General features: G+C 46.5%; 1 protein-coding gene across 1 annotated transcript in view; it reads left to right on the forward strand.

Moving 5' to 3' along the window:
- The window catches only part of UBE3C (ubiquitin protein ligase E3C), a 122,232-nt gene extending 111,526 nt beyond the window's left edge, over positions 1–10,706 (forward strand). Inside the window, exons 22-23 of the mRNA XM_035029883.1 lie at positions 1,269–1,399; positions 8,908–10,706. Of these exons, the coding sequence (XP_034885774.1) occupies positions 1,269–1,399; positions 8,908–9,078 (302 nt within the window). The 3' untranslated portion in view covers positions 9,079–10,706. The remainder of the gene's footprint in view (positions 1–1,268; positions 1,400–8,907) is intronic.
- Positions 10,707–11,707: the final 1,001 nt, after the last annotated feature.

The following is an 11,707-nucleotide window of genomic DNA, read 5'->3' on the forward strand; positions in this document are numbered from 1 at the left end:
ATCATTTACATATACATATAAATACGCATGTCTGTATATGTACATAAACATATGCGTGTATCTCCCCTTCCTGTCATTAATTTTTATTGCTGTAAGTTTGAACTCTAATGTTTATGTAAAGGCAGATAATACCTAAGGTCATTCTGTCCCCACCATCAAGTCATAAGTTTAAAAAAATGAAATCAATCCAACCTTTCCTTTGCCAAGAAATTGTCTTGGGTTGTTTGCATTACCCTATCTGCACTGAAAGCTTATACCTTTAATGATCTTAGCTATTCCAGTAAATAGGTTTTAAAATATTATCATATTCATTTTGGTGCCAATTAATGCACTTAAGATATTTTATCGATGTTATTTCTGTAGTATATTAACAATGAGGGAACAATATATAGCAATTATTTCAGTTTTAGGAAGCACTTAACTAGATTAAAAGCTGTAAGTAGCAGATATTACACTTGAGAATAGTGGTCTCATCGTGTGCTGGGTGGGTTGTTAGCCATGGTCTGTACCTTACTGTTACAAGGACAGGTGATAAAACGAATTTAGACACTAAGATCATGTTGGCAAAATAACTAGCTCTGTTAGAAATGAAAATCCCAAAGTGTGCTGTTTTCAGATATATGGCTCTCATATAAATCCTTTGTTGTTTAGGGTCTGCTACTCAATAGAGGTTGGTTTTTAACTCCCAGCAGAGTTCTTAAAACTTAGACCCTTTTGCAGCATCATTGGCTGCCGGGGCTCATCCTCGTTCTGGCCTTTGGTATTTGGATCCTGACCTTCTCCCAGGAGCAGAATGAACGGTGTCTCTAGGGGGAACCTGGCTGGTCGGTTGGGAGTCAGGGTCGTGAGCTCCATGTTGGGCATGGAGCCTACTTAAAAATTAAGAAAGGTGTCTCGGGGCACCTGGGTGGCTCAGTCATTAAGCATCTGCCTTCAGCTCGGGTCATGATCCCGGGGTCCTGGGATCGAGCCCCGCATCGGGCTCCCTGCTCCGCGGGAAGCCTGCTTCTCCCTCTCCCACTCCCCCTGCTTGTGTTCCCTCTCTCATTGTATTTTCTCTGTCAAATAAATAAATAAATAAAATCTTTAAAAAAGAAAAGAAAAGAAAGGTGTCTCTAGAGTTGGCTCTCAGCCACGAGCTGGCATCTGTCACTGGCAGGTGGAATGATAGGAATCACTCTTACCAGTTGGTTGCTTTGGTGTTTTTCGGATAATACCGCTTTGCAGTTACCTGGTTTGTGATAAAACATTTGTTCCTGTTATCACAGGAGGCTATTCCGCCGACCATCCTGTAATCAAAGTCTTTTGGAGAGTTGTGGAAGGATTCACCGATGAAGAAAAGCGCAAGCTGCTCAAGTTCGTAACGAGCTGCTCCCGACCCCCTCTCTTGGGGTTTAAGGTACACAGCTTCTGTGTCATTTGCTTTAAAAACCAACTTGTAAGCAGGAAAGGCAGCAGGATATCAAGTGGGATTAAATGATGTAGTGCACTATCCACGGTTCTCAGGGGAGTAACATTTACCGTGTAGAGCGTTTATAACACCAGTTTCTCTGTATTTTTAGCTACATTAACTATTTCGGCCAGATCAGTTACATATTGGTCATAATGTGTATTTCGTGGTGCTGGTCCCCGGGTTACCTGCTGATGTGGCCGCTGTGATCGTGATGGCCTGTGAGCAGGGCCTGCTGGCTGGGGGGCCCTGGGCAGGGCTCGGGGGATGTAAAGTACCATCTCCTCAGTTTTACTCTGAACTGAAGAAAACACAAGCTAAAAATGGGGATGTAGTGTGTTTGGGAAGAATAATGTGGGAGCAAAAGTGCAGTTGACCTTTGAACAATGTGGGGTTAGGGGTGCTGACCACCCCCCCCCCAAGCAGCAGAAAATCCACAGGTAACTTTTGACTCTTCAAAAACAACTACTACAGCCTGCTCTTCATGGGAAGCCTTACCAATAACAAGCAGTCGAGTAACACGTCTTCTACACTATTCTTACAATAAAGTAAGCTAGAGGAAAGGAGATGTTGAAATCCTAAGAGAAAATACCTGTCTAGTACTGATCTGTATTTATGGGAAAAATCTGCATGTAAGTGGATTCGCGCAGTTCAAACCAGTATTATTCAAGGATCAGTGGGATATTTTTCCCTGTTGTTAGCTGTTACTTTTTCATGTTACTTATCATTTCTGATCATTAATTCAGCTTAATATTTTTAGCAATTAAAATTGGTTAGGGGACAGTTAGAGGTTCCCTTATTCATTGCCAATTAAAATAAAGCAATATTAATAGTTTAAAATACACAGTGGTGTATATAATATAGAAGAATATCAAGTTAGATAAGCACTGAATAATGCTTGTGCAGGTGAAACTTACAGAAGGCACGTACTTTCCCATAACCTTCTATCAATGAGTTATATAGGAGTTACTCTTTTCTTCAAATTTTTACTTTGAAATTATTTTAAAAGTATGGAAAAGTTGTGAGAGTTGAATAAAGAGCTTCTAGTATGTAAATTGCACTTCAATCAAGCTATTTTTATTTATTTTACTTATTTTATTTTTACTGGTATATATTTTTAGAGAGGGAGAGAGGGAGTTGGGGGCAGAAGGGGAGAGAGAATCTCAAGCAGACTCCACACCCAGCACAAAGGCTGACTTGGGGTTTGATCTCACAACCCTGAGATCACGACCTGAGCCAAAATCAAGAGTCAGACGCTTAACCCACGGAGCCACCCAGGAGCCCTTTAATCAAACTATTTTTAAAAATTGACATCAATAGGGGCGCCTGGCTGGCTCAGGCGGTGGAGCATACGACTCTTGATCTCAGGGTTGTGAGTTCGAGGCCACGTTAGGTGTAGAGATTACTTAAAAATAAAAACAAAAAAATCTTTAAAAAAATGACTCTCCGTAGCTTCGTACAGCATTCCAGCAGTGCCATCCGAGCTAGAGCCATAAAGTGGAGAAGTTGGGGGGTTGGCGTGAGTGCGGTGGTTTGATTGTTCACAGGACCTGCGTAATTGAAACTGCTGTAGTTTGGAAGCTGGATAATTTTCAGTGACTTTAGAACTGAAATCACTCCTGTCTTCCAAAGTATCAGAGGAGGAGAATAAGCCCCAAAAGACAAACAGAACCCACTTCATGAACCAGATACAGAAAACACTAAGAATCATGAAATAGACACGGAACGTTATTGAGAGAAGGCTGAACCATCACAACAAGGAATGTGCACAGAATAAACTCATCTGTTAAGGGAAAGAACTTTCAGACTGGGTTAAAAAAAACTCTGCTGTGTACAAGCAACACACCTAAACAAAGTGATTCAGAAAGATTGAGTGATGTTTCTGGTTTGGTGTATAACTGCCCCCGGTGACCCCAAAAGAACTAGATGGATCAGCTCCACGGTTTTATGCCCTGGCACACGTGACCAGATATGAAAACAGGCCTCTGTGCATCTAAAGAAAATCAGGCAATAGCCTGAAAGAAACACGTCTGTGCTTTTTGGTTCCTCTTGGGCTTGTCGTGAAGTCTGGGGATGTTGCCGTGTTGGGGCCTGGAGAGCGGGAAGAACGCGGGGGAGGCTCGCAAGTGTGCAAACCAGTGGGACCAAGGAGAGGGTCTTCTGAGGGCCAGGTTTTATCATCTAGTCATGGCAACAGTCACATAAATTAAATTCTTACATACTAAGATTGTAATACGATTAGGTAGTTTTATCAGCGACCTTTATTATGAGAGACTAGGTTTCTAGAATCTTCCAGTTTCAAAATGACACCAAACCTAGAGGTAAGAAAATTAAGGACCTAGTTTCATGAAAGGAAGTTTGGAAGACCTACTCCCATCAAAACTGAGTGGAGGACCCAGAGATTTCTGCCAGCTCCTGATTAATTTAGTCCAGGGCCAGAAAGAACTAGGGGTGTTGCTGGAAGGGGAAGGTTCCAGAGATTTTGGCAGCCAGTGGAAGAGTCTGTGTTAAAAGGCCTGTGGGAGCGTCGCATGTTTACAGGGAAGGAGAAGTTGGGGGGTTTACGTTAGCTTTTAAAATCCCACATGGAGGGCGCCTGGGTGGCTCAGTCGGTTAAGCATCTGCCTTTGGCTCAGTCATGATCCCAGATCCTGGGATCCAGTCCCGCGTTGGGCTCCCTGCTCCGCGGGAAGGCTGCTTCTCCCTCTGCCTCTGCCTGCCGCTCCCCCTGCTTGTGCGCACCCTCTCTCTCTCTCTCTCTCTGGCAAATAAATAAAACAAAACAAAATCCCACATGGAGCCATAGTGAGAACAAACACTCTTGTCCCCTCTTGGTGACCCCACACAATCCTAACTGAGCTGTCCTTGTACCATGAAAAATGCTTTGGGGAGCTATGAGATAATCTTCCTATTTTAGATTTTTTTTTCAAGGATCTAAAATACATTAAATATGAAATTTAATTTAGAGTTTTCAAATATCTTTGCAGTTGTCCTAAGTTAGGTTCTGAAGGTGGAAAAAAATCACCTTAATATTTGTGCTTTCCAGTTGGCTCGGCATGCCCGGTGAGAGTGTCCTTCAGTCCAAGTCCTGTAAAGAGCAAAGGCAAACTTGCATAATTTAAAAGTTAGGAAACTCCTTAGTGCCGGATTATTGGAGAAGAATAGCGTCTGCTAAAGCTAATTAAAGTTTAATATGTTCAATGAATGTGATTGTTACAGACAAAAAAATCATTAAAGCGCTGTAGAAAATTGTTAAGTTGCCATCAGGCCACATAACAAATTGATGATTTTTCTCACTCTGAATTAATGCAAATTCCCGTTGTGCTCTATTTAATTATGCACGAAATGGTGCCCTTGACTCAAATTTCAGTGAAAAACTTCATTTTTTTTACTTTTAAGTCTCCAAGTAGGAAATTCAATTAGCATTATGAAAGAAATGCTAAAATGGGGCATTTAATTCCAAATGTATTTCAGGCTCTTCCCGTTTAGCCAGTCACTCACCTTTCTCCCTGTGCTCACCGACTCTGCCTTCAGAGGTCCTTTTGTGTTTCAGAATGTGATGTTTTCATTTTAGTTTATTCAAGCGTTTGAGAAAATTGCCCTCCATGTACTCAGAATGTGAAATAATTTAATGTGCTGTTTCTCTTTTGGTTTCTGTTCGGACACTTCCATGAGACACTTTTAAAATAGCATATAAACTATAATTCTTAAAAAGACAGTGGTTTTTAGCACATACTATATGCCACGTGTACTGTTTAAATGAAGTTTTTAATTTAACAGTGAGAAACATACAAAGGCTAATAATAAGTGTGTAAGTCTGAGTCAGCGTTTTGTGGGCTGTGTTGTTGCTCAGTTTTGCCCACATTGTAAAGTACATGCTAAATTCAACATACAAATGAAACGAAACCGCAGAGAAGCAGTTTGGGCCAGTTGGGCGCCCGCTGTGCTGGGCAACAGGGTTCAGGCGCCTCCGGGGGTCCCCGTCCGGGCGGGGACATTGCTCCAATTTTGTTCTCCCGTTTCCACAGCGGGTGGTTAGTAGGTAATTATTTTTTATACTCTTTGATCACAATTCTTGAATATAATTTAGGCTAATGATGTGCTCAGTTTTATAGGCTTTTTTTCACTCAGCATTACATCAGGATCATTTTTCCTCATATTAAAACATCTTTGAAATATTTTTAATCAACTTCATAATGTCCCATCATGCAAAGTTACCACAATTGACTTACAATTTCTTATTAGTTGTTTACAACTCTTCCTTCCTTTTGACGCCAGGAACATCCCTGTGCATAAATCATGGTCTGTATCTCTGGTTGTCTGCTTAGGCTGCAGTCCTGGAAGTGGAGGTCAGAGGACGTGCATGTGTGTGGCTCCCGGTGCCCGCGCCACACCGGCCTCGTGGGCAGCTAGGCCAGGCGGTGCCTTGGAGAAGCTGCTGGCGGTGTCGGTGTGAGCCTTTGCTCCGGTGTTGGAAGCCCAGCTGTCTTGTCACAGCTCTGAGGAGGAAGCATGTGACAGGTGTGCGGGGCGCTGACCCGGAGCTGAAACCACCCTGTGCCAGATGCCAGCCAGGTGCCTTGGGGGGGGGGCCGCCGTTTTGCTCCCTGGGCCCCGTTTTCTGGTACAGTGAGGGGTGCAGCAGCTAGCTGGGTGTCTGAAATCCTGTAGCAAGGGAGCTAAAACCAGGCTTGCCTGAGAGTTGGCAGATTCAGGCTTTCAGGATGAAGACCGTCTCCACTTCATCGGGCTCCTGTTGGAGGAGGACATGTAAATCACGTCTTGTGTCTAATGGTGTTTGTTGTAAGAGGGAGATAGAGTCCCTGGTTATTTGTGGCTATGAAAGAGCTGTCCTTCCCAGAGATCGCACGTTCATCCTGCCTGATCAAGTTAACCTGCAGATACATCTGCACAGGGTGAGGTGACTTAGCACGTGCGTATTCATAGCATCGTCATTGGTAAAATTAGTAAGTACAATAAATAACGTAACTGTCCATCAACAAGTGGTGCTGCGTACATCGAGTAGAATACCATACAGCCTCAAAAGAGGGAACCAGATTGATTGAGAAAGATCGTAGAGACAGAGTATCATGTGAACGACGATCGAGGTCCACACAGTGTGCATAGTGTGCTAACGTTTTCTATTTTAAAGTGGGGAGGGAGAAGATACTTTCTTGTCTGTGCACGAATCTCTGTGAGAAGGTACTTAAGACCCTGAGCACGGCTGCTCGTGGGCCGGGAGCCAGCTGCCGGGATGGACAGAGTTTGCGCGTGCCTGAGAAAACAGTGTCTAAAACGTAAGCGCTTAGTCCCTTCGTCCTGCCAGCGCTGCTGGGACAAGCAGGACAAGCGAGCCACGCCATCCGCCGCCCTCTTGTCCCGCACCTGGTCACTGAACTCACGGAGGAGCTTGGTCGCTCCTCTGTACGTCTTGTGAGCCTGGTCATTAGAGGATCATCAGACTCCGGATTTGAATTTTTCTTTTTTGGTAGTAGTGTTGCATAGATAAAACGTCGTCTGCTTTACATTGTGTCACTTCAGCGTCAAAGACCCAGTGTCTGAGTCGGCGGCCGGAGGGGCCGGGACTGGTGCGCGGCTTCGGTCCGCCTGCTGCAGAGGCCCCTTGCGGCCGCGCCCTAGACCCGTTCTTTCCTGTGCTTGTGAAACAGCCACGGTCCACCTGCAGCATCTCTTCACTTCTTAGCAGACATTTCCCCCGAAGAAAAGCTTTATTTTTTCTCATCAGTTATTTGGTTACCCTGAGGACTCTTTGTGCAGAAATGATACCTCCTTAAGGCAACCGTATGTTTAGCCGCTTTACTATCACCACGAACGCATGGACTTTCACATTTTGCGTGTTTCGGTCAATTCCAAGCATTCCTTTTCGCCTTCCAACCCGCCTGAAGGCAGGGGGGGTGTGGGGTGGCTGGCTTTCTGGTGTACACATGGTGACACTGGTGCATTTCCTGGCTCCATATGGAATCCCGTATTTTCCCAAGGAGCCTGGTTCCTTCCCATGAGAAGTGGGTCTACAGAAACCAAACCTGGGCACTCAGGCTGTTCATTGTCACATGTGGTTATTGTTTCCAGGCCCTGGAAACCATGGACAGCGTCAGGAAATGGGTGCGGTTTTTGCCCTAAGAGAAAAATACATCACAAGTTCAAACTGACATTTCCAATTCAAATTTAAACTTCCAAGGTTTTCGGGGTGGCTCAGTCGGTTAAGCATCTGCCTTCGGCTCAGGTCATGATCCCAGGGTCCTGGGTTTGAGCCCCGCATCGGGCTCCTGGCTCAGCGGGAAGCTTGCTTCTCCCTCTCGCTCTGCCTCTCTCCCTGCTCATGCTCTCTCTCTCTCTCTCTCTGTATCTCTGTGTCTCAAATGAATAAATAAAATCTTAAAAAAAAAAAAATTTAAACTTCCAAGGTTTTTATTTCTTTGATTTTATATTTGGATCTTATTTTAATGGGGACGGTTGTGGTTTTTAATTTGCTTTTTTTTTTTTAAGATTTTATTTATTTATTTGACAGAGACATAGCGAGAGAGGGAACACAAGCAGGAGGAGCGGGAAAGGGAGAAGCAGGCTTCCCGCCGAGCAGGGAGCCCGATGCGGGGCTCGATCCCAGGACCGACCCTGGGATCATGACCTGAGCCGAAGGCAGACGCTCAACGACTGAGCCACCCAGGCGCCCTTAGTTTGCTCTTTTGCTTCATCTCCTAGTGGATTCTGGAGTCCCACAGTCTGTTACTATTCCACATAGATGTGCAGTAGTCGTAAGGAGCACCGTGGTGGTTTTAGAACAACACTGCGGGGGCGGGGGGCGCCTGGGCAGCTCCCTGCTCGCACTCAAGCCCTCTCTCTCAAATAAATAAAATCTTAAAAAAAAAAAAACAACACTCAGAATAACGCCTCCCTGTGTGATTAAGCCACCAATGCGTAGGTTCCTTTGTTTCATTTTGCTTTCAATATTTTGAGGTTGCTGTTTTCCTCCCCTTTTGAGTGAATTTGGGTTTTTTTCTGTTGTGACATCCGAGTGGCTCAGAGTTTAGAGAAGACGAGCTCTGTCACTGTTCCTCCACCCTGCTCTGTCCCCCCGGGTGGCTTCTGTTCTGACATAAGCAAATGGGCGTATATATTCAGGTCTTCCCTCTCGTACCTTTTGAATTTAAACAAATTTTTAAAAGACTAAAACTGTGGAGGCCCTGCTCACTGGAGAGGTTCTGTTTCCCGTGAGTGAACGTTATTCTTGTCCTTTCTCATGCACAAAGTGCAGGGCACAGTGTTTGGTATTCTGCAGAGCTCAGTCTGGAGCATCGTAAAAAACCAGATGTCTTTTGGGAAAACGTGACCACAACAACGTTTTACTGTTTGAAGCAGGCAGGTTTTGTGTGCTTTTAAAAAATCCATTCAAGGGCCGCCTGTTAAAGCCGCGTCCTGCACACCTGCTTTCTTTTTAGGAGCTGTACCCCGCGTTCTGCATTCACAACGGAGGCTCTGACCTCGAGCGGCTCCCCACGGCCAGCACCTGCATGAACCTGCTGAAGCTCCCCGAGTTCTATGACGAGACCCTTCTGCGAAGTAAGCTTCTCTACGCCATCGAATGTGCTGCTGGCTTTGAGCTGAGCTGAGCCCAGACGGGGACTGACCCTCCGCAGAGGAGTGCCTGTGGCCGCACCGTGGGCAGCTCCCCCGGCCGCTGAGGGCGCTGGGGCCGGACTCCTGCAGCTCTCCTGCCCCCCCTCCCGTCCCTCACGCCCCCTCCTCCATTTTCTAGATGGTCCGTTAAGTCATGGTCGCTCACTTAGATGGACACTGCTTTTCCGATAACTTAGAGTAACCAATGTTACGTGCCATGTGGCTACTTCAGTAACTTTGCCAAGAAGAGCACAGTTTTAAGACTAGTGGCAACTCAGTGAAATTAACCAAAGATGAAGCTTTGGCTTTGCTGATGGACTCAAGCCCTTCCTGGGCTGGGGGTGCTGGGGGGGGGGGGGGGGGGCAGCGCGTTTGCTCGGTCTGCAGAGACACTGGGTCTGAGAGCTAGAGATGTGTCCTCTCTGGGCCCGTTGCTTCTCGCGTGGCTGAATTGTTTACAGTCCTGTTAAAACTAAAGGCATTTTCTCTCCTGCTGCCTTTTCCCAAAGTGGTTAGGTTTGGAAAATACACAACAATGATAATACTGTATTTGTGCTTTTTAAGCCATTCCCCTGAATGGGACTAGCATGCTTGTTTCGGTTTACCGTTGACCGCATCATGGTGGTTTGGGTATTCCTGTGTGTGGGTGTGTGTGAGGGGAGACTTCATCCTTCTTCCATTTCTGGCTCCACCTCGTGGCCGCAGAGCTTCCGGGAGAGGGGAGGGGCTCGTCCGGTTCCCGCGGCCCATGTGGCCCGCGATCGGCGCGACTTGGAGAGAGCAGACACTGGCATCGATTCGAGTCACTTGAACCAAAGTGGGAGGCTGCGGGTTTGCACTGGGCGCCGCCTGCCGTGCGGGGCCTCGAGGCCGGCCGCCCTCCTCCCCCGGGGCTGCGCCCGCCCCTCTTGCCAGATATCTGGGCCGTGGGCCACGCTTCTGCACCTTCTGCTTCTCGACGGTGCTGCGCTGAAGGAAGCCTGGACAGTCCCCAGCGCGTGTCCGGGGGAGGAGTGGTGGTGACTCTCTCTTAAAAAGGCACTTTATCAGGACCTACCTTGTTGCTGGGTGATTTCGGTCTCTGAAAACGGAGAGCGCGTCAGAGCGTCAGTCATGAGAGCCAGAGTGACCCTCGCTGATGCTGGGGGCCTGGGGGCTCTCGCTCTGACCTCCCTCTGCCTCACCTAGCGTTTCCTGTCACTGGGCTGTGGGCTGTCCTATGGAATTGACCAGAATTAGCAATATGCTTTTAAATGCGGGGAAACTGAATGACACTTTTAAGACAATGACCATATCAAAACAAAATGTATAATTTCATAATTTGAATAATAAATTAAGTGTTTAAATGCTATTTGTAGTCTTGATATACAGAAATAAAATAATTAGGGTTTGTCCTTGGTTTTATTTTTATTTTAGGTTGGTTTATGTTGAATGTTCTGTATCTTCTCTGCATATTAGTTTGTGTATTTTATTATCAGTATTTTGAAAATGGATTATCTGGGACTGAAGGGAGATGGGCAATTACACTTACTTGGGTTTTTTTTCTCAGCTATTCTGAGCTTATTTATTTATTTGTATGTTCCAGTGGTTAAATATTTGCATTAAATGTTTTTTCCCCCAAGATTGTGTTGGAGTCACCCGAAATCATTGTGATTCGTTGCTAAAACGATTGTTTCATCACGGGTGTGTAAGTGACGTCAGGTAATGCGGCGTAAGGACAGCCTGTGATTATTGCTGAGACCCCACCGGACTGGACAGGATGCCCGCCGTCTGCACACACAGATGCTCCAGCAGGCAGACGGGGGACCGCCCTCCCGGCTTGTGCTGGGGGTGCCCTCCCCGGGGCCGCGCCGCTGGCCTGTGCTATCCCGGGAGGGATGCCACTTCCCAGGCTCTCCGTGGGTTTAGCAAGACACTGTTGAGAAAAATTATACATAAAGGGAGACTCTCTTTCTGTGCTTTGTTTGCCTTTCTCTGTGTTCTTTTCTACTTTGTGTTTACTGCTAACAATTTTGTGCTCAAACGGAACGTTGAGTTAAAGTGGGGAGTATTCCAGGTGTTTCTCACAGGCTGTCGCCTGCAGATAGAGTCTGGCCGGCGTCCTCCGCGCTCGGTGGTCTTGTCGCCACGTCCTGCCCTGGTGCTCGTGACAGCCCCGCCTGCGGCTTGTGTGCGGCACAGCCGGGCGCCACGGAGCCCGCCACAGCCACTGGCAGCCACGGCCCTGCCGCTCGAGCCCCAGCTTGCGGTCTGCACAGGCCTTCCGGGCACAGACCCGCCATTGGCAGCGATGGAGAACCGAGGCGGGGCCTCGCAGACCTGTGGATGCTCGTGGGATTTGGGGCACAGGAAGGGCTCCGGAGACTTCCTTGCGGGGAGCGGGGAGCTTGACATTATTTCATATTGAAGCTATCTCATGATTTAAAGAAAGATAAACAGCGAAAAGCATATGATAATGCAAATAAAATAGAAACCTGGGGCCTAGAATAGGAGCATAAAATAAGCTAACCACAGCTAATAATTAGGTGATCTCTCGCAGCCAAGACCTAAAGCCAGAAACTGAAAACAGTCAGCTCTTTGAAATTTATCTGTTCCAGGCCAGAACGCATTACAAGTGCGTAA

Source organism: Mirounga leonina, unplaced genomic scaffold (genome assembly GCF_011800145.1).
Source record: "Mirounga leonina isolate KUSES-001 unplaced genomic scaffold, KU_Mleo_1.0 Mir_321, whole genome shotgun sequence".
In the NCBI taxonomy this organism is placed as follows: domain Eukaryota; kingdom Metazoa; phylum Chordata; class Mammalia; order Carnivora; family Phocidae; genus Mirounga; species Mirounga leonina.